The sequence below is a fragment of the Barbus barbus genome (assembly GCF_936440315.1).
Source record: "Barbus barbus genome assembly, chromosome: 21".
NCBI classification, from domain to species: domain Eukaryota; kingdom Metazoa; phylum Chordata; class Actinopteri; order Cypriniformes; family Cyprinidae; genus Barbus; species Barbus barbus.
Genome location: NC_136749.1, coordinates 30,284,071 through 30,310,927, shown reverse-complemented (window position 1 = coordinate 30,310,927; position 26,857 = coordinate 30,284,071). Strand labels below are relative to the sequence as shown.

Sequence of the window (26,857 nt, the reverse complement as noted above, 5' to 3'; positions counted from 1 at the left end):
AGTTCAACAAAAACACTAAGTGAGAGAACAAAGGTTCTGCTAGTCGGTCGTGAGACCAACACACAAGTGAAAGACAGATTTCTTTAACGAGGGATAGAAATTAGAGACACATCTAGCTCAAAAAAAGTTTAGTTTGATTAGTTTGAGGAAGAGAAAAGGACTCAAGGACAGTATATTCTGAATTCTCTTTGATGAACCCCTGCTGAATATAAACTGCTTAATGAGGTGGTCTGCTGGGACAGACACCAAACTAGTTAAGATGGTTTAGATGAATGGTTTTAGACAGCGGTCAGCTGGTTTAAACCAGCTATATCAGCAACAAACAATTTCCACTTGCAAATCAGGTATTAATGTTTTGAATAATTGGATTAATTATTAGAAAAATGCTAAACTCACAAGAAAAATACCTTACAAAGAGTAAGACAGACAGAAGGCATTGGTTTTCCACAAAATAAAATTTGTGTAACTATTTTCCAACTTTATTCTGCAAATACTTCAAACCAGAACTTCAAAATAATAATTTCATTTACAGAAAACAAAACAAAATGCATAAAAATTGAGACACGCTTTAAAGGGAATCTGAAATAAAAACAGTAAACATCAAAACAACATTAAAACTGCGAGAGTATACCTATCATAAACAAATTTCCTACAAATATACCTAATCAATATTTTTACAGCAGTATTTCAGGTTTTTTTTTCTTAAATATGGTTGTCAAAACCAAAGCAATATTATTGTAATATTTTGTAGGCCACACCTACAGATGTTAAACCGCTTCGGTCTTGAGCAAAGCAATGAGGGCAACAAATGTAATCAATAATTCACCATATATGTGAACACACATATTAAATGAGTATGTTTTGCATAAGTCAGATCTAAAAGAGACCTCAGGTTCAGGTCTTTAGTAATGAATATTTAACAGCTTCATAAACAGCTTTTGGATTGCTGGTAAAGCGGGTCATGAATATGGATCAGAGTCTTTTATCTCTGGGTTGGTGGGTTGGTATCTTGACATTAGTCCATTTTGCAACATCAAAACAAAGACTTGTGACAGATACAGGCCAATGAATTTCAACACCAGAATTGAAAATACATAAATTACTCATTCACATGTGCCTCTAAACCTGTATGATGCTCTTCTGTGGATCACAAAAGATGGCAAAATCAAAAAAGAGAAAATCATACAGGTTTGGAATGACATGAGGGCGAGTAAATGATGAGTGATGCTTCATTTGTAGGTCGAACTATTCCTCTAAGACGGCTAAGGTCTCCTCAGGTCAAGGCTGGGAATTGATGGCTGCGTTCTCAAAGAGCAAGACGACTTAAACTCTTAAGGGACGACAGTGTAGGGCTGGTACGGTAACATCTTCTGCCTGTCATTGATGGCGAAAATCCAGGTAGGTTTCACAAAGCTCAGATTGCCATTTTCCATCAAGGCCTGTAAAAAAGACAGAACAGGCAGTAAAAGAAGATGAAAAGGAAGAGAAGACCTTGAGACGTTTAAAAGAGCGCTGAGAGCTGGAAGCTGAAGAACATCACACGAATGACTCGAGGACGAACAGAACCAGATCTACACGAGACTTTCTCAAAATACTTTCAAACGTACAGTTTATTAAAAGCAGAACTATATGAAAAAGCCTGCAACTTGAAACTGGAAGGACAAAATTTCTCACAAAGCCTAACGCTTAAAATCCACTTGTTCGTGGCATCTGTCAAGTCAAGCCAAAAGACAATGGACTTAGTCAAAAAGCAATGACGTTTGTGAATACTGGCTCTTTGAGTCACAAAGGACCATCTGTTGTAGGAAAATCTATATTCAGCATTGTCTTGTGATTTTTCTGTATCAGGGTTTCTGCAGGATTTTTAATCTCAAATTTATGACTTTTCAAGACCTGCACAAATAAAATGAATACCATATGAGCGGCCTAGAGCAATGTTTATAGTAACATTAAACTGTAAAATGACAGTAAAAAGCATGATTTACAGTTCAGATAAAAGTTTTCACAAAAAGTTTTATAAAATGATACACGTCACACTTCAGCCTTTAAACCATTTTTAAGAAAATTGATAAGTTGAAAGTATTATTATATTAATTTAAACAATACATTTTTATATTAATTAAATAACATGAATACATTTTACAGTTTAGATTTTTATAATGCATTATCTTCTTTACAGATCTGCGTGTAGAGTCGATTTTTGCATTGTTCTAAACAAAAACAGCAGACGGGCTTATTGAAAATGCACATTCAATCTCTACCAAAGGTGGCGCTTTTGTAGCCTTTTGAAATTTAATCGTCACATTAAGCCATATCGCTATTCTGGTCTTTCCGTCCCCAAATTTAAGACTTCCTGAAATCATAATCGACTTTCTTGTACAATTTAAAGTGGTCATATGATGCAATTTCATGTTTTCCTTTGTCTTTGGAGTGTTACAAGCTGTTCGAGCTTATACAAGATTCGTAAAGTCTCAAACCCAAAGAAAGATATTCTTTCTAAAAGTTCAGACTTATCCACACCTTTCTAAAATGCCTAATTTTTTAAACACACCCCCACATATCTACATCACTGTGTTGGAATATTTGCATAACACCACCCAAATGTTTACACAAAGAAAGAAGGTGTAACTTTTATTCTCGCTGTAGTATTGTTGTGTGTTTCCACATATGGTAAGGGTCGTAACATTTTTTTCACACGCTTGAGGTATTCAGCCAATCACAACAACGCACTGGATCGCTGGCCAATCAGAGCACACCCCGCTTTTCATAACGATGAGCTTAGTAAAAATCGACGCGTTTCAGAAAGGTGGCATAGAGGAGCAACAATAATGTATGGTATGTGGAAAATAATGTGTTTTTTTAAACTTAAACCACATAAACACATTACATCAAATTCTTTTTAGCATCATCATATGACCCCTTTAAGACTTTTTATGGCCTTAAATTTGATACAACTAAATTTAAGACTTTTTAAAGACCTGCGGGAACCCTGCTGTATGTAAACTACCACCTACAAAGCTGAACAAAAAGACACAATGCTCACATCCTCAAACGATTCGTCCCATCCCTCGCTGGTGATGACAAACTGGACCTTCTCGCTCATGTAGTCTTCGACAGCTCTGAGGAATCAAACAGATCAGATAATTTCATCGGTCACGCTCCACCTACAGCCTCTCGAAGGCCTGTCGATGCTAATGCTATTAGTCTGAAGCGCTTCAAATGGATTACGAACGCTTCACGCTCTTGAGCTTATCTGAATGCACGTCAGTGTCGTACCCGTTGAAGGCGATGATGTAGCGTTGAAGTTGCCTCTTCTGGTTGTCAGGGAACTTGCCATAAAGATAGAAGCGTTTTCCTGTTAGGAAGTCTGAAGGAGACAAAAATGAAGATGATTTAATAAATATAATACTCAAGACGTCCAAGTCAAGATGAAGTGGTGAGGCGTCAGACCTGGTAGCTCAGGGATGGGTTTATCCTCCTCTTCCTCAGCATCTGTGTTCTCATCAGTAGAGCCGCCATATGGATCTTCATCTTTCACCTGAACTGCTGCACTTTCCTTCCCTGCTTTCTTCCTCCTGTTCTCCATTTCTACCCTAAAACAGCCAAAGATAAACACTGGAACGTTACGCATCTGGAAAACAAGGAACTTCTTGACATTCATGGGCAGAAATATTTTAACCAGTTGCAGTTGATTATAATGCATCATCAAATTGGACAAAATATTTAGTAAACAAGCATATAAAGGCCAGGCCAATGCGTTTTTGTTTATTAAATATTTTAGGTCATTTTTGGCATACACTACCAGAGAGATGAATTTGTTTTGTTTTGTTTTTTTAAAGAAATTAATAATTTTATATAACAAGGACACATTAAATTGATCAAAAGTCATAGAAATGATTTGTAACATTACTACTTCAAATAAATGCTGTTCTTTTTAAACTTTCTAGTCATCAAGAAAAAAGCTAAATCAGTATATTAGAATGATTTCTGAAGGATCTGAAGACTGGAGTAATGATGCTGAAAATACAGCTGCAGATCACAGAAATAAGTTACATTTGAACATAAATTCACATTTAAAAAAGTTATTTTAATAATCTTTCACAATTTTTACAGCAATTTTGATCAAATAAACGCAGCCTTGGGGAGACCTTTTTCAAAAACATTTAAAAAATGAATGGCAGTGTATGTAAAGCTTTGTGACTGGTGTTCCAATTCTACAGAAATCTATAGAGTTGTGAGCAATTTCGCAAACATAGGGACAATTACTGGCTTAAAAACAGTACTGGATTGCATGTTTTGAATGAACGAGAGCAATCGATAACTCTTCTTCAGTTGCATTTAGACATTAAAGACAACTGGAAAAGAGGGAACATGAAAGGACAATTACCAGCCTTATGAGAATGTCGATCAACACGTAATGATGTTTATATTTATATATTATGATATTTAGAAAGCAATAAATATCTTACCTGTTCAGCTCATCTTCAGTGTCCATGCCAGACCCATCGTCCTCTGAGAGTGGATGTACAACAAGAAAAAAATTGAATCACCACATTATTAAAATAAATCTATTTTGCATAGTCCATAAAATAATATGCCTTACAAATGAAAGGTGCTTTATATCATTTGACAATTTTATCCTGTTATTTGGATCTTGTCGGACGCAAAGCAAATCTAATGAATTATTCTGACAGTGTAAAAATAAGTTCATATCATGAAACATCTGATATATATATATATATATAACAAATAAGGCTTCCTCCCTTTGACGGCAGGGTTATTATAGTTAAAACAAACAAGAAAAAAATTTTTTCATAAGTTGAAATACTTTAAAAATGTCAAAGTAAACTATCATTATAGCTAGTTGCTAACATTTGTTTTTCATGTTGTTTAATTCAATGTAATAAAACAGCTAAAAAAACAACAAAAAAACTATACAAATAAAAAATAAATAATAAAATAAAATATTTAAAAATATATAAAAACACAAGGAAATTCCAAAAAACATTAACTAAAATTTAACTTAAAGCACAAAAAATAATTTACTAATGTTAATGTTAATAAAAAAAACTAAAATAACACTGGCGGTCTCTATTTTTGCAATATTCTATGTTTCTTTGTGGCAGACCTGCCCACTTATGGCTGTGCTAATACATCAACTTGTAAAATAAACAGAGGCAGACAGTAGTGAAGTATTTTTACTGTACTCAAGTCCATTTAAAAGTATCTGTAGTTTATCAGTGTTTTTCTTGGGAAAACTTTTACTTCACTACATTCCAAAGCATAATGTCATACTTTTTACAGCACTACATTTAATAAATAAAAGTTGTTTCTTTTACCTTTAATACTTAAGAACATTTAAAATGTATTTCTTTCTTGTACTCAAGTAAGAATGTAATAGATATTTAATATGAAACGCAGATTAAAAATACAATATTATGCTTTGGAATGTTGTGAAGTAAAGTTTTCTACAGAAAAACACCCCCCAAAAAAGTACTTTTACAGCAGAGTACACTACCGTCCGCCCCGGGCATTAATGCTAGATCTAAATCTCGACCTGTCGATACATCTCTAATATTGCACAGTATTCCGTTCAATCGCTCAGCCCTAAAGACGATCATGAAGCAGTGTTCATAAACAATGATTCACCATCTTCCTCTGAATGGTTTTAAGTTGCATGAACACATCCAAGGAGAGCAAGGTTTGCTCTTCCAGTCCCTCAATTTACATAGAAATGAGAAACATGCCCAAGTCTTGTCTGTGCGAATGCTGCGGGCGAGTGCCTCTAGCACTTCCAGCCTCTCCAATGCAACCGCTCTTTCTGTTTTTTATTTTTCCTGATTGATTTGAGTGCTGCTTTACACGCACTTCATTAACCCAGCCTCTCCGGTCCTCCCTCGTAATCGAGCCACACGCAGCCGGAGTGAAGGGACCCCACGGCAAACGGGTTGACATGCTAACGATTTTCAATGAGGACCTGAGCCTCGAGGATGAGCGCTGTTGACGAGCCTTACCTGTTCTGGCTTCAGCTTCTGAAGGTGATGTAGACAACATCAATGAATCTTTCAAAATGTCCTTTAATGATATTGATTGAGATCATTACTATCACTGTAAAAAATGATCGTGATTTTAACGGTAAAAAACGCTACAGTAAAAACCTGTTACATGGTTAACGGAAAGTCCCTGTAAAATTTACAGGGAAAAACCGTAAACTGACGTTCCCAGAATTCCCTGCGTTCCATTTCAAATTCTGTTTGAATTTGACGTTTTTTCTTTGAAATAACTTGTTTCTTCTTAGTTTGTTCTTATCAGTTATGTTTATTATGGTTGTATGTTACATCTAATGTTGTTAAATTAATGTTTATTGCATATTTCAGTTTAATGAGTCTCACCATGATGGTGTTTAGTGCTTGTGTGAATGACACTGTGCACCTTCTGTATATTCTATTGTTTAAAAGTTGCTTGTGATGGGCTTTGGCTCATCATGTGACTTTCTCATCATCACCTGCATTTGGTGGTTATCAGTGTATTTCAAAGGAACAAAACAGATTTCAGTATTTTAATAGGTTGGTATATTAAGATTATATCAGTTAAAGAAATTACGGTATTTAACTGTAAATTTAAGTTAAAACCGTAAAACCTAAAACGTTGCTACCGTATTTTTTACGGTAGAATTCTGGCAACCACAGCTGCCAGTTTTTTACCGTAAATTTTACGGAATTTTTTTTACAGTGTACGTTATCTTCTATATGACTGTCGCGGTTTACATGCATGGATTCTGCTTAAGCCGTAAATACATAAGGTCACGCAGACGCTCAAACGCCACTCATTTATTGAAAGGAAAGGTCAATAAAGGTTTCAGCAAAACAAAACCGGCACAACTACATTATCAATCATAAACACGACCCTGCTTCGCATGTAAATTACTTTATTGAGGTCCTGTCTGCTTTTTTTAATGCCATGTGCATGTCTGTTTAAATTTCGTTTTTTTGTTATTTGAAATAAAGCTGAAAATTGTAATTAATTGAAATAAATCTGAAAGATAAATATTAAACGTAAACGAAAATTAGAAATGCTGCTTTGCCAGGTAACTAAAATAAAATAGTTTTAGTCAGTTTAGTACTTAAACTTTAAATAAATCTGAATTGAAGCTAAATAGAAATGTAAAAAAAAGTACTGAAACAAAACTAAAATTGAAAATTTTCATTACTTGAAAAAGCTGAAAAATAGAAACATTAGATGGAAAAATGACTTAAATGTAAAAGAAAATTAGACATGCTTAACTAACCAACCACAATAAAACAATTTTAGTTGTTTTAGTTTAAATAAATAATTTATATAAACAAACAAAATTATTAAAAAAATGAAAAAGACTAAACATTAGATGAAAAAACTTCAATGTTGCTTATTGTAGAAATGTTGCTTTGGCAGCTAACTAAAATAAATGTTTAGATAAAAAGGTTTAGTTATTTTAGTATTTGAAATAAATTTTATAAATTGAGCTAATTAGAAATATATTTAATTATAATTGATAATCTGAAAGAACATAAATATTAGATGAAAAACGACTTAAATGTAAATTAAAATTAAGTAAAATACAATGTGTTTAGTGCTTAAACTTGAAATAAATACGAATATCTTTTTAAACTAATAAAAAAATAAAATAAAAAATAACTGAAATCTATAATACTGAAATTATAGACATTTAAGCTAATTCAAAACATGATTAAATTCTATTAAAGTATTTAAGTAAATAATAGACTCTGGTGTAAACCTTCACAATAATGTCATTGTCCTTTAACTAGGATTCACAAACTCTTCATCCTTCAGCTACTGATTTAGAAGAGCTTTACAGGTTTGTTTGAAATGAAACGAAAGTGAATAAAGAACCCAAAAACAAATCAGACACTGGTTCATTTTACGCTGATGTTTAACATGTTAAAGAGGAGCCACTGGATAATGAATGACAAATGCCAAACCTAGATTAGTTGTGGAAACAAATTCCATCAGCCCTAATAGATTAATGATGAAATGTGATTCGCAACTCATTTACTTTCATACTCTGTTGTATTTCTGAGTGTAGCAGGATATTCAGAGCGCTGTGACTCATGCTGCACTAGACTCTCGTCCAATCAAAAGCTCTCTAGAATAAGATCGTCCCTCCTAAATGTGACCTCGGACCACAAAACCAGTCATGAGGGTCAATTGTTCGAAACTGAGATTTATGCATTATCTGAAGCAGAATAAATAATCTTTCCATTGATGTATGGTTTGTTAGGAGAGGACAATATTAGGCTGAGATACAACTATTAGAAAATCTGGAATCTGAGGAAGCAAAAAAATCTAAATATTGAGAAAATCACCTTTAAAGTTGTTCAAATGAAGTTCTTAGCAATGCATATTACTAATCAAAAATTAAGTTTTGATATATTTACGGTAGGAAATTTACAAAATATCTTCATGGAACATGATCTTAATATCCTAATGATTTTTGTCATAAAAGAAAAATGTATAATTTTGATCCATACAATGTATTGTTGGTTATTGCTACAAATATACCTGTGCTACTCATGACTGCTTTTGTGCTGCAGGGACACAAATATTAATAGATGTTTTCATTAGAAGATAAACAAACAAGACAAAACACTCTATTTCTATTCCTGGTCTTTACCTGGATCTTCAGCATCTGTTGAACCTCCGTACTCCTCCTCCTCTTCTTTAATCGGCTGCTTTTTTGGGGTCGTCTGCCTCTTTTCTGGTGTTTTCTAGGGAAGCACAAGAAAATCAATGCTAATGCAATTGGTTTGGCATTAATATCACTCATGTGTTTCCTGCTGGAGTTGATGCATGTCAGGAAGTCAACAAATCTGAGGATGTCGTCTCTATGGCAACAACACGCCACACCAAGGTTATGATGCTTTGTATTTACAAATGAAGACCATGAAGGGAAGACATTTAGACATTCCTAAAACATAAGGGACAGACAAAGCAATTACCGCTTTCTGCGTTTCCTCCTCGCTCTCATCCTCTTCTGCATCACTCTCTGAACTGGACTCGGTTCCATCCATGAGATACCTGGAAAAACAACGAGAAACAGAGACTGAGCATAACTGGAACTGGATGAGAATGTCTGAACATTAGGTCCAGGAGCTGAAATTAGTGTGAAGATTCCAGGAACAGGATCGAGACCGTAAACAATCCTGAAGAATCTCACCACCGCAGGAAACATTATCCATTATCCCTGGTGTACTTAAGACATTATAGACATTTTCTTTGTGTAGCTTCACAATTTGCACATTTAATCTAATTAAAGAATTAATTTATATATGTGTGTATAGTCATTTCAACCTTGAGAAAATATAAGAAAAATTAATCATATCATAATTACATTTATTAATTGTGAAATGTCAATTCTGAGAAAAAAAAGGTCAGAATTGTGAGATTCAAACACAATGCAACTTTTTTTTCTCAGAATTGTGATTTATGTCTCACAACTGCAAGATACCAAATGACAGAAATTAAAATAAAAATAAAAGTCGCAACGACCTATTTATATTTTTTGATGGAGTTTATTTCTTGCAATTCAGACTTTTTATCAGAGTTTGCACCTCACAATTACTAAACTTTATTGCAATCGAGTTATTAACGGTGAGATGCAAACTCAGAATTCCGAGGGGGAGAAAACATATATTTTTTTTTAAATATATATATAATTTTGTTAGTGGAAATCAGCTTCTATATAAATCTGCATGACCTTTCTGTTGTTTAAAAACGAAAGGAGATATTTTGCAGAATGTCAAGAATGTTCTTTTACCTTTAAAATAATGGGAATTGGGGATTTATATAAATGCAAATGTTGTGTTTCCCTGAAATTTGTAAAAAATGTTTTAGGTGAGATATTATTTTAAAATGTGTATGAAAAAAACAATCAATCAATGTCTGCTTTATCAAGCAGAAGTATTTTTGGGAATAACAGAAAAGAGCAGAAATACGGTTCTGCAAGGACACACACCTGAGCTGATCCGTGTGTGTGTGTGTGCATGGACAGATACACCCTCCTCATCTTCAAAGGAAGTGTCTGCTTTAATTACCCATGGCAGATGCAGCTTTTAAATACAGAATACATAATGTGAGGTGGGCACTCGAAGCAGACACAATAGAGAGCCCATCACAGAAGAACACGGCTGCCTCCGGCTAAACAAACCCACAGCTAAACGGATAAACACCCAAAACACGCTCAGCGCTGGGCTTTTATCAAACAGCACTGTTATGATAATCATTAGGGCTGGGCAACATACAAAAAAAACACAAACTAAACAATATTTTCCAGTCTTTTGACAAAAATCTAAATAGATATAATGTTTATATTTTGTTTTTACTTTTTATCTCACAATTCTGACTTTTTCCTCTCAATATTGTATGATATAAACTCACAATTGTGAGTTATAAAGTCAGAATTGCGAGATATATAAACAGTCTTTTTTTCCTCAAAAGTGGACTTTATAACTCACAACTGTAAGTTTATATGACTTCTTTTTTCAGAATTGTGAGAAAAAAAATCTAAATTGCTTGATATAAAGTCACAATTACCTTGTTTTATTTTATATTCAGTGATGGAAACGGGCTTCCATAGTGCTTTGTCGTTTAAAAAATAAAATAAATAATAATAATATATATATATATCCTGTTTTTGATCAGAGGATGCATTTGTGGAGTAGATTTAAAATCCTGAAATTTACAATAAAGTAAAAATCTGGTTCAAATAATCACTGCATGTTTTCCAAACGGTTTTGGAAAAATTCTATCCTTTAGCTGTTCTGTTTTCAATTAGTTGTGCCAGTATAACAATGCTTAAATTATAAACGACAATATTTACAATCACTGCCAGTGTATATCTCTTTCTATCATGAAAAATAAAAAGTGCATTAAATAAAATATTGCAATATTCATGAAGTTGCATATATAAAATATTTCCATTAACATCACTGTGAATATTTGATACAGCCATAGTAGTATTGCACAGTCCAGCTAATGAATGAAGGCACGCGTTTACTGAATCGACCGAAGTCTCTTCATCTTCAGCTTTATCTTAAGCACCTTCACAAACCCGCCCGCAGAAACACTGGAGAACGAACGCCACACAACTGATGCAATGAAAGCAGAAACAGCAGCAGTAATGTCACAAAACACGACTGCATGATCAGCCACAAATAACCATGATGTGCAGCGATCAGCTCTTTAGTCCCAAAGACACTCTGGGAGAAACTCAGACCTCATGCAGCCTTTGAATCTTCAGTAATTCAACCATTCATTATTCAGAGCACTTTTTGCTTCACACACACTTTAAAGGAACTGCACAATCAGATGGGTCATTATAGACCGTCAAGTAACGAGCTGCACATCATCAGAGCCAGTGCATCAGCATCTGCATGACTCCATTAGCAAATCTCATCTGACATTAATGCAGAGCCAGATCCGTCAGTGTAGTATTGCGGTCTAGATGAGTAGCATCTGGCTGCAAAACCGGAGGCTGCATTTTCAGGACCGCATTTCTAGGACCCTAGGTTTTTATTAACAACGCCACCTACCGGTCTAGAGAGGACCAGCGAAGATGGATGACAATCAAGAGTGTGAGTATCAAATGTGAATAAATTTTTATTTCTTTAACATTAAAAACAATTGTGATGCATTTCATTGGAAAGTTAACGTAGCCGAAGTAATCGTGATTTGCTAAATAGTCTTGAATACATCATATATTAGCCTCTAATGCTGTAAAATTAATTTTTAGCACATTCATTTAACAGAACTGTTGCATGATAAGCCTGTGTTGAATTATAAACTGTAGCACGTTCGTTGTGAAAGCTTGTTAATTACTCATTGTTTTCCATTTTAAGTTAAAATAATTTTAATGTTTTAACTGTCACGTGCTCACGGTTACCCCACAATACATGTTAAGAGTACGTCTCTTCATTTTGACATGGTTTTATAATGTTGGTTGAGACATATGCCGTTTTAATAGTCAGACATAACAGAGAGGCCATCATAATAACTGACTGTTAAAATACCACGTGTTAGATTGTGTCATTTACTGTGTACTGTACTCTATATGAAGTGCTTTCAAGGACACAGCTCAGGGCAGGCAATAGTATGACAAAAGATTAATAAATAAATTGGTCAAGTACTAGGCTTAGGCCTAATTTATGTTTATTTATTTATATGAAATTAACTTAATGTTTTTCAAGAAACACATAATCCAATTTGCCCGTAGGACGTACTCAACGGGAAGACTTCAAAGTCCGAAGTCCTTTCGCCAGGTGCCTGTCTACCTTGAGAGTGAAGAATAAGTACTACATAAAACAGCTACGCAGCTACGTAACTGCACGGATGAAGTGCAGTTAATCCATGGTGTTCTATTTCCAGAGGTATGCATAACAATATAATGTATTGTGCATGTTTCTGCCCTTTCAAATCCTAATGTATATTAGACCTTATGCTTCTTATGTGCAGACCTGTGTATATTTCAATTAACAATTTTCTTCTGATAGGCCATCATATATGGCCTGGCTGGGCTTCAGAACTGGTCTCTGCAGGATGCTGAGCAGGCCTTCCTCTCTGGTCTTGATTATCATCTCAGGTAAGAGTAGAAAATGGAATTGTTTTTACACCATTTTTGTAAGCGTTAACAGTATTTCTGTTAACCTAGCAGTGATTATGTTCTCCATTTACTATTTCAGTGAAGTGGAAGAATGTAATAGAGTGATAGAGAAAAGAGGCGAGAGCATCCAGGTGGTAGGTAGTGCTGCTGCATACATCACAATGTGTGCTTTAAATATTTAAAGGTCAGGAAAAATCATGTCAATAATATGTTATTTCTATTCAGATTTATTGCATCTCTCTCTATTATTTTTTTTCTCAGTTCAGATGGGCTTTATTGACATGAATGTTTCAAGAACCTTTGTTCCCACAACATCAAAATAATATTTTTCCAAATCTTTGAACGGTATGCAATAATAGTATTATGAACATTAATTGGTATGAAGATTGATATAATTATTTGTGTATAGTATGTGTGTGTGCGCTCTGTGGTAACTAAGATCTTTTAAATATTAAATTTAAAATTAGAGAGTAGAACATGTTTAACTAAATGTTCCTTATTTCATTCACTTCTCTCTCTTTCTCTCTCTTAGGAGTCAGTGAAGACGTTGTCCATGAAGTTCTTTCTATGTGGTTCACGTCATGAACAAATTTGTTTTTGTGTGTGTTCAAGTTCAACTGTTGTAATATATTATTTTTATAAAATATACACAATCTTAAATCTACCCCCAGAGTCATCCTTGTGCCTAGTTTTTTACATTTCTATTTAATTTTATTTCATTTTTAGTACCTTTGTTGTGCTTTTGTCATTTATTTATTTTTAAAACTCAACATGCAATAAAGCAATTCCCATGATTCTCAAGATCTGAACTCACATCAGCTGACAGCCACCAATAATAACAGAACAGAAATGAGAAGTTCATGCTCACCGTTTGAAGGAAATCTTCTGCTTTGTTTTGTGGCAGTCCATCACCCACTCCTTCCGGACGATGACGCCTCCGGCCGCTTTCACCTGACTGTATTTGGGCGTGTTGGCGAAAGCACAGCTGCAGGAGAGACACAAATGCTCTGAACAAACATGAGGCAGTTCTGAACACTGAATCACGTCGATCACTGATCATGAAACAAAGTCTCAGATTTCAAATCCTGTCCATTGTATGGCAGTATTCAAACAATAAATGCCATTTTGGCGCCGTTTAATGTGGAGTGACAGATCACTGTAGCGCCTCAGTTCAACAGACGCTGTAGCGCGAGGTGCACGTGAACTGATCAGATCTCCTCCACATTAACACCAGGTTCAGCACAAAATAAACATGGCTAAACATCCAAAGGTAAGTTAAAAGAAAGAGTACAACTTTACAATCCATATCCTGTCTCTTGTAATCGCTCAATCAGTGTTTCAGCCATGCAAAGACATCAATATAACAATTGCATAGCCTAAAAAAATAAGTCAGTTTTAACCTTCAATATTTTTTTTTTTTTTTTTTTATATTACAGTATTATTTTATATTACAATATTACAGTAATGTAGTACCAACTGACTCATGTATATTTTACAGCATTAGTTAAGATAATTTTTTTCCTTGAGAAAATTTGGCAAGTGTACCCAATATATCTAAAAAAAATCAAAATTGAATCGGGAATCGAAGCGAATTGCAAGCTTGTGAATGAGAAACTAATCGAATCATGAAATCTGCGTCAAAACCCAGCCCTACTGACCACTATTCTAAACGCCTCGTTACACTGATAACGAGCTCCTTACATGAGGTGTGTGGAGTCTGGCGTCCAGTCGGACCGGTATCGGGCTCCCATGGCCAGCGCTTTGTCCCGCAGCTCTCCGCGGAAGGGGTTCTGGAAGCCGCTTAGGACAAACACCACTCCCTCCATGATGCGACTGAAAGGCACCGGTTCTACAGACTTGGCTTTAGGTTTGGGTTTGGGTTTGGGCTCTGGCTTGGATTTTGGACTCTCTCGCTTGTCTGATGTCTTTTGGGCTGGAGAAGCTGGAAAATTAAGAAGCACGTTAAGAATTCTGTCGCATCTGCAAAGGAAACACTCATGGATGCTCTGCAGTGAATGGGTGCCGTCAGAATGAGAGTCCAAACAGCTGATAAAAACACCACAATAATCCACACCACTCCAGTCCATCAGTTAACATCTGGAGAAGATAAAAGATGAAACTAAGCCAGCATTAAGATGCTTTTAACTAAAATATATAGAGTCCATAATCCATAATAACGCTTCCTCCAGTGAAAAAGTGTTCTGGTCTGAATCAGGAGAGAAATCTGCACAGATCAAGCAGCGTTTACAAGACAAAACAGCTCTAAACTAATATGTGGCTTGTTTTTGATGTGAGAGACAACAGGAGATGCACTTTTTCACTGGAGGAAGCGTTATTATGAATAATAATAATAATTGATGGACTGGAGTGGTGTGGATTATTGTGATGTTTTTATCAGCTGTTTGGACTCTCATTCTGACGGCACCCATTCACTGCAGAGCATCCATTGCTGAGACACTGATGCAGAGACACATTTATACAAACCTGATGAAGAAACAAACTCATCCTAATCTCAGATGAACTGAGGGAGAGCACATTTTCATTTTTGGGTGAACTAGACCTTTAATAAAACCTTATGCTATTTTTATAATGAATATACAGTTTTGTAGTTATGTCAAATTCTGAAATGTTTTATCAGGTAAAACAGAGTAAAAAAAAAAAGATCCAGTAAATACAGTGAATCTGGAAAATCTGCTTAAAAAAGCAGAAGAACATTAAGCTCTTAAAACTTCAATCCAAAAATGTATTTCAATCATAATTATTTTAATCCCAGGACACTCCTAGTTTCTGAGAACCACTGACTTAATGCATTCGGTGAATATGAATTAATGTCTTCATTTACCGCTGCTGACAGGACTTGCAGTTGCTCCGGTTCTTGCTTTAGATTTTGGTGTGGCAGAGTTTGGTTCAGAAGAACCAGAAGAACTGGGCTTTTTGGGCGGCGGACCGGCGGCTTCCAAACGCTCTTTACTGAACTCAAACTTCCTCTTCACAGGAGCCTATGGGAAAAACAACAGGAAACACAATAAGCAGCGGGTCTCAAAGAACAGAGCTTCTTTAAGATACTGTGATGTGCTGTTTGGAGCTCGACAGGTACAGCATCATCCTCTCATCCATCTGCTTTTGTGCACAGAAGAACGTCATACAGGTTTGCAACAACGTCAGGGAGAAAATTACATTTTTATTTCTGAGCAAAGTGTTTTTTTAATGTGCTGAAGTTTCTTCTTAATATTCAAACACTTAATAGTTTCAAAAGAGAACGTGAGAAAAGCAATCACTTGATAACCTCCGTCCTAAAGCAGGTGCAGCATCTTCATCTCAGATCCTGCTGAGATTCACAGTTTCTCAGCTCCAATTATAGATCAAATTCTGGAACGCTATAAAAAGGTCAATAGTCCATTCCAGGTGACTACAAAATATCTGCTGTTTCAGCACAAAAACACCAGCATCAGGTACTGAGCACAGGTTCGCATCGGAGAGATGATTTATGGTCAAAGTGCTGGAGCTAATTTAATAAGTTAAATGAGCTGCTCATTAGTTAGAGGACAGGAATACAGCTCTATAGGAACAATTCATGAGCTCAATTCCCTAATAAAGAAACACTAGGGAGTTCACAGGGTCAAACACAGAGAGATGGAGCCCAGGACACATATTAACAAATACACTACTGTTAAGAAGTTTGGGGTCGGATGCATTTATTTAATCAAAAATACAGTAAAAATTGTGAAATATTATTGTGATTCAAAACAGCTGTTTTCAATGTGAATATCTGTTAAACTGTAATTTATTTCTGTGATCAAAACTGAATTTTCAGCATCATTACTACAGTCTTCAGTGTCACATCCTTGCTCAAGAAACATTTCTGATTATCAGTGTTTATTTAACAGTTGTGCTGCCCAATATTTTTGTGTAAACTGTGATAAAATTAATTCACAGATGAATAGAAAGTTCAAAAGAACAGCATTTATTTGAAATAGAAATCTTTTGTTACATTATAAATGTCTTTACTGGCACTTTTGATCAATTTAATGCATCCTTGATGAATAAAAGTAATAATTTCTTTAATTTCTTGAAGCACAGGTACCTGTTGTGAGCTGCTGGGAGACGTCTGAGTGGACGCACCTTCAGATTTCAGAGCAGCAGCGGCGTAACTCAATCTGTCATTCTGAGGAGACACTGGTGGGAACAAACAGGCAGAGACAGAAATTAAATGACTCTATATTAATTAAGTTTACTGCTGTTTACACACAGGACACAAAACTCAAATCTGGCTTTGGTGGGAAAGGAGGAACAGTAACAGTATCATGTCAGTATCAACAGTATAATTTTCTGAATGAATAGATAATGTTAGACCATGTGCACAAAATATACCAGCAAAACCTGTCCTGCATCAAGAAAAAAATCTGCTAATTTGCCTAATATGACCTAATTTGATGATGCTGAGATTAAAAATATCAATAAAATTTTTTCCATCATGTAGTTTTTTTCACAAATTAAGAATGAAGATTTTTTAAATTACATATATGTCAGCTTTTATGCACTTATCAAAATGACCAAAGCAGTCAAATATCAAAAGTTTCACTTTTAATGACAAAGAAATTCAGAATGAATTATTTAACTTAAAAGAGTGGAAAAATATGTTTAAATTTTCCATATAATGTCAAAGAACTTTACAAAATAAGCATTTTTCACAAAATCTGTGACTTCTATGTATGTTTGGATGCTGTAAAAGCAGAAAACATCTGCGGCTGAGAATTGATCAAACAGTAGTAATCTGGCTCAGATTCAGATTCATGTGTTTTTCTGCTCATTAAGGAATAATACAAGACTTCTTCATCACACAAATGATCATCAAAAACAAAAATGCTACAAAAAGCATCTTATTTTGTGAGGAAGTGTGACGTGCTCCAGCAAAACAGACACTATTTCTGGAATCAGCAGCTCAAAATCGGTACGAAACGAGTGTTGGCTTTCATACAGCAAATATGATGCAGGGCTGTGTAATTTTGATCAACCATAAAACATCATGCATGGATTCATTATAAACAGTTTCCATTAACACTGTAATGTGCGTTTACCCTTGAGTCCTGTGCTGGCTTTAGCGGCGCTATCTCTGCTGAAGAACAGGCTTCCCGGCTGGGTGTTAGAGCCAGAGGAGGGCGATTCGTCTTTGACTCTGAACTGACCCAGTTTAGTGAGTTTCTGTCAGGAGAGAGTGAACAGATCTGTCAGAGCTCACGCCGTCAAACAGCAGGACGCCGGAGGATCAGCACTCACCGGAGGAGTCGAGACGGGAACGTCGTTAGCGTCCGGAGGAGAGTGCAGCTTTATGAAGGCGACTCCGTACGCTATGGACTGCACACAAACACAGAATAAAGACTCATTTGCACACATGAGATGTGCATATGTGTTTGAAGAGTGAATGGTTACATGTTCACCTTGCTGTACGGCTGACTGCACACGATCTTCACACAGTCCCACTTCTCCTGAGCTGTGGCCTTCACCAGCAGGCTGGGCCCGAAGAAACGCACGCGGTTTGTGTTTGTGCCATTACGGCTCTCTGTGGGCGACATGAAGGACGACGTGACCAGCAGAACCTACAACACCAGAAAGATGCATTAAGCACACTGAAAATGACACGTTATTCAGAATCAGAACACGTTTTGTTGGCTAAATGTGCACAAGTAACTTACCAAATATAAGATTTAGAATGTAAAAACACAGATTTACTAATTTACAGTTTACAGCAATATACAGCCATACAAACAAATTAATTTACACAAACATATGTACACAAATATAAGTTGCAGGGTTCTGAAGTTTCTATTATATTTCTGTTACTTAAAAAAAAATTATTTGTTTTTTTTAATTATGTTTATTTCAGCTAGCTGCCATGGAAACGCTCTCATTTTTCACTTCATTTTACTAACATAACTAAAACTAAAATTAATGCAAATAGACATTAAAATAAAACACCCCCCCCACACACACACAAATAAAAATGACAAAACCCTAACAAAATTGTTAAAAGTAACAAATATTATAAAATATAAAATAAATAAAACGAATTATTTTAAAATTAATTAATAAATATTAATAAAAAATATAATAGCATCTCAATAAATGTCACAAATAAATAAAATATGTTGTACTCAGTAGAACTGTTAGGTGTTCATAATTAAGATTTATTATTGAAAGATTTTTTATTTTGTTGATTTTTCTCAAAAGATTTTCACTAATGTAAAGCAATCTATACCAGTGTTTCCCATAAATTCATTTATTTGTGGCGGCCCACCAAAATATCAATATATGACCACCAAATATAGATTTTAAAGGCTTTGACTGTTGAATAAACATGAGCACTGCACGATTCAAAATCAAAACCCGGCGCAGGTGTTTTTATATCACTGTATCTCCGAAGGAAACCCAGAGGCATCAAGTGCAGCTTCGAAAAGACAAAAAAAAAAAAAAAATAGCTGAATAATATTTTTTATATTTCATACAATCACACTCGTTCAGTGCGGCACAGCATCAGCTGATAAATTCAGATCTGCATTCGCGCTTTGGCTGGCTTTTTACAGCGCTGCACATAACCAATCACGCACGATTCTGTTGAGCTTATGAATGCAATGACCAATCAGAGGCGTTCAGATGAGTCACGGTGTTTTGTTCACTTGCTCGCTGAATGAATTCTCAGACGAATTCTCTCATCAGAAACAACAAAGTGCAGATATGCGTACGATGTAAGTAGTATATTCATTTCACAGTGTAAACAGCTTCAGTGATTATAATGAGGGTTTTTGAGAGAGCTTAAAATGTTCTCTGCTTACTTTCTGTACAATGAAAGTGTTATAATTAACAATTACAATATTTGTATTAAATTCACATTAAATACAAAGTCAGTCGTATTAAAAATATTTTATAGCATGACACCCATATCTGGTACTTAACAGGTTTTTATGCATAGTTAATATATTACAGTATTAGGCTGCTTTGCCCATCACCCATTATAGATCAACTAACAATCTATAAAGGTGCAAAATGCGTTTACTTACACTTATTTGAGAATCAAGATATTTCATGATATAGTTAACACATTTGGGAACATTTTGAATAAAAAGGAAAAATTAAATAAAGCATAAGTCTATCAGTTATACTTATACACAAAGTCCCTTTCAAGGAAACTCTGTTCACTCTGTGGCCATATTTGCAACTCAAACAAGACCAAGTCCTATCTAAATGAATGGGAGGATCCTGAAATCTCAAGAACTGCTCGCTGAAGTCACAATTAAATTGCATATTTCAAATCAGCAACAAAATCTGAAATGAACTGCCCCATGAATGTTGTTTCTTATGATGCTAAAAAGGCTTGTTTTTCAGGCTAGAGCAGCAAATGCGCATACGCAGTTATAACACGCTTATGACTGGACATGCGCATCGGCTGCTCTAGCCTCAGGTTTCTATGGGAACCGGAGCTTATAACAGCCGCTGCAGTGATGCAATGACTTTACCAATCAATGATTGGATCTTTCATTTAGAAGGGGGGACTATTTCGCCATATTGCAGTTTCTCCCATTCATAAGTATAGGAGTGAACTGTCTTTGTATTTCTATAGTCTTTGTAGTTATATATGGCTGCTATGTGTCACATGACAAGCACCATATATATACATATATACACATATATATATATATATACACACACATACATACACACATACCACCCCCCGGGGGAAGTGCCGCCAAAAAAGTGTGTAAATCTGTGGGAAACACTGTATACTTTATAGCAAATCTCTGCTTGATTGTTTACATCATCACAAAATACATAAACTATATTATCCTCCAGCTCTAATCTGATAAATGTGACTGTAATGCATGAAGATATTAAGATATATTATAAACATTAACATCATAATTTACTGTAAAAGCTGCTTTGAAATGATGTGTATGTGAAAACAAATATGACTTGAAACAAAATAATAACTAATCTGGATTGTAAATAAATTAATGTATTCTAAACTTTAGCAAAAGCTCTTTAAACTGTTAGATGCTGCTAAAGTGTGTAACTTTAAGATGAACCTGAAAGTCTTGGTCTTTGACTGACGCGGAGTGTCCAACAAGGACCTCAATGAAAGCAGAGCCTTCGTTTCCAATCTCTATGCTGTGAATTTGCTCTTCCTTTTCCAGCTGGAGAAACAACAGACACAAAGAGGTTAATGTTTCATTTAAAGAAATCATTAATAAAGTTCAGAAAAGGGCAAGTGGCATCCAGTAAAAAATTTTCAAATAAAAATGTATTTATAGAACAACAAATACAAAATAACGACACATATTCATTTTTTATAAATAAAAATGATCAATAATATTAAAAACATTGAAAAATTTTAACAATTTTTAAAAACATATAATAACAAAAAATATGAATACATAAAAATAAAATAGTCATACCTGAAGAATGACTGACACTTGCTTCTCTCCAGGTCTCGCAGCTTTCCATTTCCTGTACGTGTCGGAGCTCAGGAGATTGTCTGCTTTGTGAGTCTGTGAAGAAGAATCAGTTCATTCATTTATTCATAAATATACACAACACAAACACACAGAGTGCTTTTATTGACACGGGTCAAACTAGTTTCATGATTCTTCCTCATCTCGTGACTCGTGTTCAGACAGATGTTTTAATAGCAGCTCTCATTTAAACCGGAGTATTAAAACAGAATTGAAGTTCAAGGAATCAAGTCAAAACTTTTATCAATTCCAGCTGCCTCTGGACTCATATACAGAGCCTTCTCGTGTTTGCAGGTTATTGTGCGTTGATCGTAAGGCGGTCTTCAGTTTCTCAAAAAGCCACTTCTTACTGCTATTAAACTTCTTACTGTTATTAAAAAACAAAACAAACGACTTACATTGTCCTCACTGCTGCATGACACGACATGCTTGAGTTTGATTTCAGGCATGTTCTACGTCTCTGGTCTCATAAAACCTGAAAACACTGGACAACAAGATGATATCATTTCATTAATAGAGAAAGTGGTCATATTATGGAAATTAAAGCCTGGATTACACTATCACAGGGTTTGAAAAACAGTTTCCCACAACATTTCCAGTTGTTTATGACTGTTTGGAGAGTTTTACAAAAGAAAAACAATCATTCTGATTCAGACTGAGTCACTACTGAGTCATTCAGATCGATCAGCGAGTCGACTCAAATGAACGATTCGGTCACAAATCATCACTTCATGGCAAGTAAACAACTGTCAAATCCATTCAATATAACACATTGTGGTAACCAAAGTAAGATATTAACCATGGCACAGTGCCAGAAAAGTGATAACAATGCTATAGATTAAAAACCATGATATTCACATTATATTCTACTCAAATACTGGACATAAAGGTCAATGAAATATAACATAAATGTCAAGTATTTTGCTCCTCCCAAAAAAACACAATAATAAATAGATCAACAGCAAACTAAATCATTGTCAACGAAAATAATAATAATAAAGATTTGAAACACCAAAGATGCAAAGCTAATATTTCTCCTCAGACTGAGTTTATATCGAGTTTCATCAGGACCAACTGATTCTCTGATCTACTTAAGATCTAATTAAGCTGGTCTAGTTTATATAAAAGGAGTGCTATATAAACAACTAGTTAAGCGAGTTAACTAGCATGCTATATAAACAACTAGTTAAGCGAGTTAACTAGCATGCTTCACTGCTGTTAGCGAACAATAGCGTCCATTACAGCGGCCACCAAAGCGGCAGAAATCATTCAGAGACTCAAATTCATTACACAAAGAACACTGTACCGAGATCCAGATCACCAAAACCGGTTTATGTGCTTTACTGCAGTCTGTGAGAGACCACGAACCCGCTTACAAACTCCCTCTCAATCCACAACACCTGACGTCACTTCCGCCCGCCGCCGAGACGCGCTCGACTACAGAATAAAAGTCCTGTTAAGCGCAAAAAATAGAAGTTATCAAAGAGACATACAAATTATACTCATTTACAAACCGACAGCTGTTTTATTTCATTAGCATATCTATTTGAAATAAATGCCATGCAGGTTTTATGAATATCTTGTCCTTGTAATGCACATAGCGCCTCTGATGGAATGCTAAGAGTTCTCATGATTGACTTGAGCTCTTTATAAACTCTGAATGTGTCTTTCTGTAGCTCAGTGTTGATGAAAATCAGTGAATGATCTGCAAATAAAACACAACATAAGGACTTTATGTAAGCTACTTCATGTCTATTCAGTGACTTATTCATAAGCTATAATAATGTCAGTTATTAGTAATGTTTGAGGCAAAAATGATTTATGACTGACATTAGTTTATATAAATTCAGCATAGCTGGTAAGTAATTTAATTAACATTTTCATTCAACCGAGATGCATCTAAAAACTGTCAATTATTATTATTGCATAGATAACAAAATTATAAAAGTAACATGCCTTTTATGCATTTCAGATTGCATTAATAAAACTAAAATTAAAACATAAACCATGAAAAAATTTAGATACTATTATAGTTTTATTCATATATTGAATTATTTTTTATTTTATATTTTTGTTTTAATTTTATTTGTGTATATTTTGTTGTTTTATGTATTTCTGCATAGTTTTTATTTTTATTTCAGTTTTAGATTAAGCTATTTTTATTTATTATTTATTATTTATATTATTTATTTATTTGTTGTTTTAGTTTCAGTAAATTAAATTAAAATGAGAAATATTTTCTTGGCAACTAAATGAAACAAGTATTTCAGTTAATGTTTATTTTATTGCTTTATTTTATTTTATTTATTTTATATTAACTGTAATAAAAAAATATATAAAACAAAGAAAATATCAATAAAATTAAGTTTTTTTAAGAAAACATTTTTAATTTTAATTTAGTTTAAGTTAGGGTAATAAAATAACTAAAACTGAAATAGAAATGAATGACAATTATTCTGACATAAAAAAGAATACTAAAAAAAGACTACAAAGTTACACTTTGTACACACAGTTACTCTACAAATTATAATAAAAACTATAATAGCATTTCAATAATAATAAAATTACAACTAAACAAAAATACTGGAAATAAAATAAACTATTAAAGCGCTCACATGAATCACTGCATCTTGAGATGCCAAACACAGTTGATTTTATTTCTTTATTTCTGGAGGTGAGGTGATACAGGAATAACAGCCCAGGTGTTTGGTTCTCAGTGAAGATGAACACACACACGGTCAGAACACACACATATTATCAGAGGACCTCCACATAGAGTCTGCAGTGACGGGGATCACTCTCTGTCTCTTATACATCTGAAACACAGACCGCTGCATCTCAGCTCTTATTAATACTGATGGCACCACTCAGATTCTTGACATATTTCTAGCTGTTGTCATTGCACATGTTAGGCAGTCTCATCGTTGTCTCTGATGAGGCCAATCACTGTGGTGTCATCAGCAAACTTGATGATGGAGTTGGATCCATGCACAGGCCTGCAGTCATGGGTGTAGAGGGAGTAGAGAAATGGGCTCAGCACACAGCCCTGTGGTACGCCAGTGTTGAGTGTGATGGTGGTGGAGCAGGTGTGGCCTGACCTAACATGCTGAGGTCTGTTGGTCAGAAAGTCCATAATCCAGCTGCAGAGGGAGGTGTTAACACCCAAGTCACCAAGTTTAGTGGTCAGCTTGGAGGGAATGACGGTGTTGAATGCTGAGCTGAAATCAACAAACAACATCCGTACATATGTGTTGTTGTTATCCAAGTGTGTGAGTACCGAGTACTGTGCATACTGCATCCTCAGTGCTCCTATTGCTACGATAAGCAAATTGGTGTGGGTCCAGTGTGGGTGGGAGGCAGTTCTTGAGGTGTGCCAGGACCAGTCGCTCAAAGCACTTCATAACAATGGGTGTGAGTGCTACGGGGCGGTAGTCATTCAGGCACGTCGGGGAGGAGTGTTTCGGCACTGGCACAATGGATGTGGACTTAAAGCATGTTGGCACAGTTGCTTGGGTGAGGGACAGGTTGAAAATGGTCTTCTGCTCTGCCGTGGAGATCTTCTGCTCCGTCCTGGTGGGCTTTAGTCCCATCCGCTCCGCCCTGGCTTCCTGCTCTGCCTCTGTCCCCAGCCACTCCACTTCCACATGGACCTGCCCCCCCCGTTCCGCCTCCGCTCCACCACCCTCCTGGATTGTATAGGAGTGTCTGGAAGCCGAATCCTGGAAGGCTATGTCACGAATCCTGGCCATAAACATCCATTCGTTCACCACCAGAGGTCACCCGCTCACCACATGGACTATTTTTGCCATTATATATTAGTTTTCTTATATAGAATTTTAAACTTTTACATGTTACATTTTAATATTACAGAAATTTGTTGCTTTTGGTATTTTTAATTTCTATTTTAAAATATGTATATATAGTTTTTTATTAATTTATAATCAGCTTTAGTTATTTTATTACATCAATTTAACCTAAATGAAAATTTGAAATGTGGCCTTAAGGTTAAAATAAATTAAGTTTACTTTACTTACTTTAACAAGTTCTTAAAACAGAATGCCATTTTATTTCAAGTAACACTTGTAATGTTTTTTATGGTTTTAGTAAATGATAATGATATTGTCGTACTGACGTTGACCTTGCGGCCGGCGGGCCATGACCTTTGACCCCGCTCCCTGACCTGCAGCTCGTAGGTGTTCTGGTCTCTGCGGACGCTGCTGATGCTGACGGAGCAGTCTCCGGTGCTGATGTTCCCCGGCGAGCGCTGTTCTCTGTCTGAAGGCGCTCAGAGCTGAAGACCGGCGAGGAGGATCTGACCAGATGAAGCTCCACTGCTGGGTCCGCTCTGAAGGAGCAGGGGATGACGAGACACGAGCTCTCCAGAGCAAACACTCGGTCTGGGACAGACAGCGAGACGGCGGGACTCGTCCCAAACACACACGCTACAACAAACACCAGTGAACAACGTGTTAATACTGGGGATCATTTCCCTAAAATAATACAGTAACACTGTAGACTTTCCATATGTGACCCTGGAGCACAAAACCAACCATAAGTGTCAATTTTTTTTATCTGAAAGCTGAATAAATAATCTTTCCATTGATGTATGGTTTGTTATGATAGGACAATATTTGTCTGAGATACAACTATTAGAAAATCTGGAATCTGAGGGTGCAAAAAAATCTAAATATTGAGAAAATCTCCTTTAAAGTTGTTCAAATTAAGTTCTTAGCAATGCATATTACTAATCAAAAATAAAGTTTTGATATATTTATGGTAGGGTTTTTACAAAATATCTTCATGGAACATGATCTTTAACTAATATCCTAATGATTTTTGGCATAAAAGAAAAACTGATAATTTTGATCCATACAATGTATTGTTGGCTATTGCTACAAATATACCTGTGTTACTGATGACTGCTTTTGTGCTGCAGGGTCACATTTATTTCAATTAAATTCCCGCTGTGACTGAATTAATTCACCAATACCTCAAATTCTTAGAATCACACCCTTTCTGACATTTTCTTGTTTCTTTCACACACTTTTCGTATCTTTTCATTTAACTTTTCAGTGTCAACACACTCACACTCATGTAGAAAAATACATCTCACCAATGCAGACACATTTCTTCATAATTCTAGGCCTTATAGTATAGTATGCCCATATTTTGATATGGATGTAATAATGCAGTACATAATCGTTCACAAGCTACACGCACAATAAAGAACTGCTTCGTTGTTGACAAACAATCTTAGACATTTACAAGTTTTGTTTTCTAATGGATTGCATGTAAATATTCACCTAATCCAACACTCCAACACTAGAAGACGTTTGTTTTTCGCCTTATAAAATATTGCATTGTGAGAAACCGCTGCAAACAATTCAATGCGAATGAACTGTTCAAATCAATCGACTATTTTGCAAACTCTTTGACCGATTATCAAAAGACTGATTAATTCGCAAATCTGGTTTAGCTTCTAAACACATGAATTAATATCTGAAATAGTAGATAAAATGATTCTCAGGCAGTATATTCATTCACATATATTCATATCAATGTATTGGCTGCCAAGTGAACTGACCGGACGATTCTTGGAGTCACGATTCGATTAAAAATCAATTCAAGATTTTTTAATTTTTAATCATGATTCACGATTTTTCCTAAAAAGCCATTTTTTGTGCACACTGGACATCAA

The 26,857-nt window shown here is 35.3% G+C and overlaps 1 protein-coding gene across 1 annotated transcript; it reads right to left on the bottom strand.

The window, feature by feature from the left end:
* Positions 1-419: 419 nt before the first annotated feature.
* Positions 420-22,600, bottom strand: LOC306887716 (DNA repair protein XRCC1-like). Its single transcript, XM_079445691.1, has 18 exons — positions 22,466-22,600; positions 21,558-21,643; positions 21,103-21,195; positions 20,734-20,841; positions 18,094-18,252; positions 17,933-18,010; positions 17,734-17,857; positions 16,740-16,831; positions 15,498-15,654; positions 14,357-14,597; positions 13,524-13,640; positions 8,997-9,075; positions 8,672-8,765; positions 4,470-4,512; positions 3,451-3,593; positions 3,277-3,367; positions 3,044-3,119; positions 420-1,439 (listed from the first exon to the last, which is right to left on the bottom strand). Exons 2-18 carry the CDS (start codon positions 21,606-21,608, stop codon positions 1,332-1,334), a joined length of 1,854 nt encoding a protein of 617 aa, XP_079301817.1. The 5' UTR covers positions 21,609-21,643; positions 22,466-22,600; the 3' UTR covers positions 420-1,331.
* Between the last annotated feature and the right edge of the window lie 4,257 nt (positions 22,601-26,857).

Bases quoted from the DNA above. Each gene is read 5' to 3' on its own strand.
- LOC306887716 (XM_079445691.1), bottom strand. From the start codon at position 21,608: ATGCCTGAAATCAAACTCAAGCATGTCGTGTCATGCAGCAGTGAGGAC. The intron at 15,655-16,739 runs GTACCTGTGCTT...TTTTTCCCATAG, and splicing joins CTCCCAGCAGCTCACAACAG to GCTCCTGTGAAGAGGAAGTT. The intron at 3,368-3,450 runs GTCTGACGCCTC...TGTCTCCTTCAG, and splicing joins ACCCATCCCTGAGCTACCAG to ACTTCCTAACAGGAAAACGC.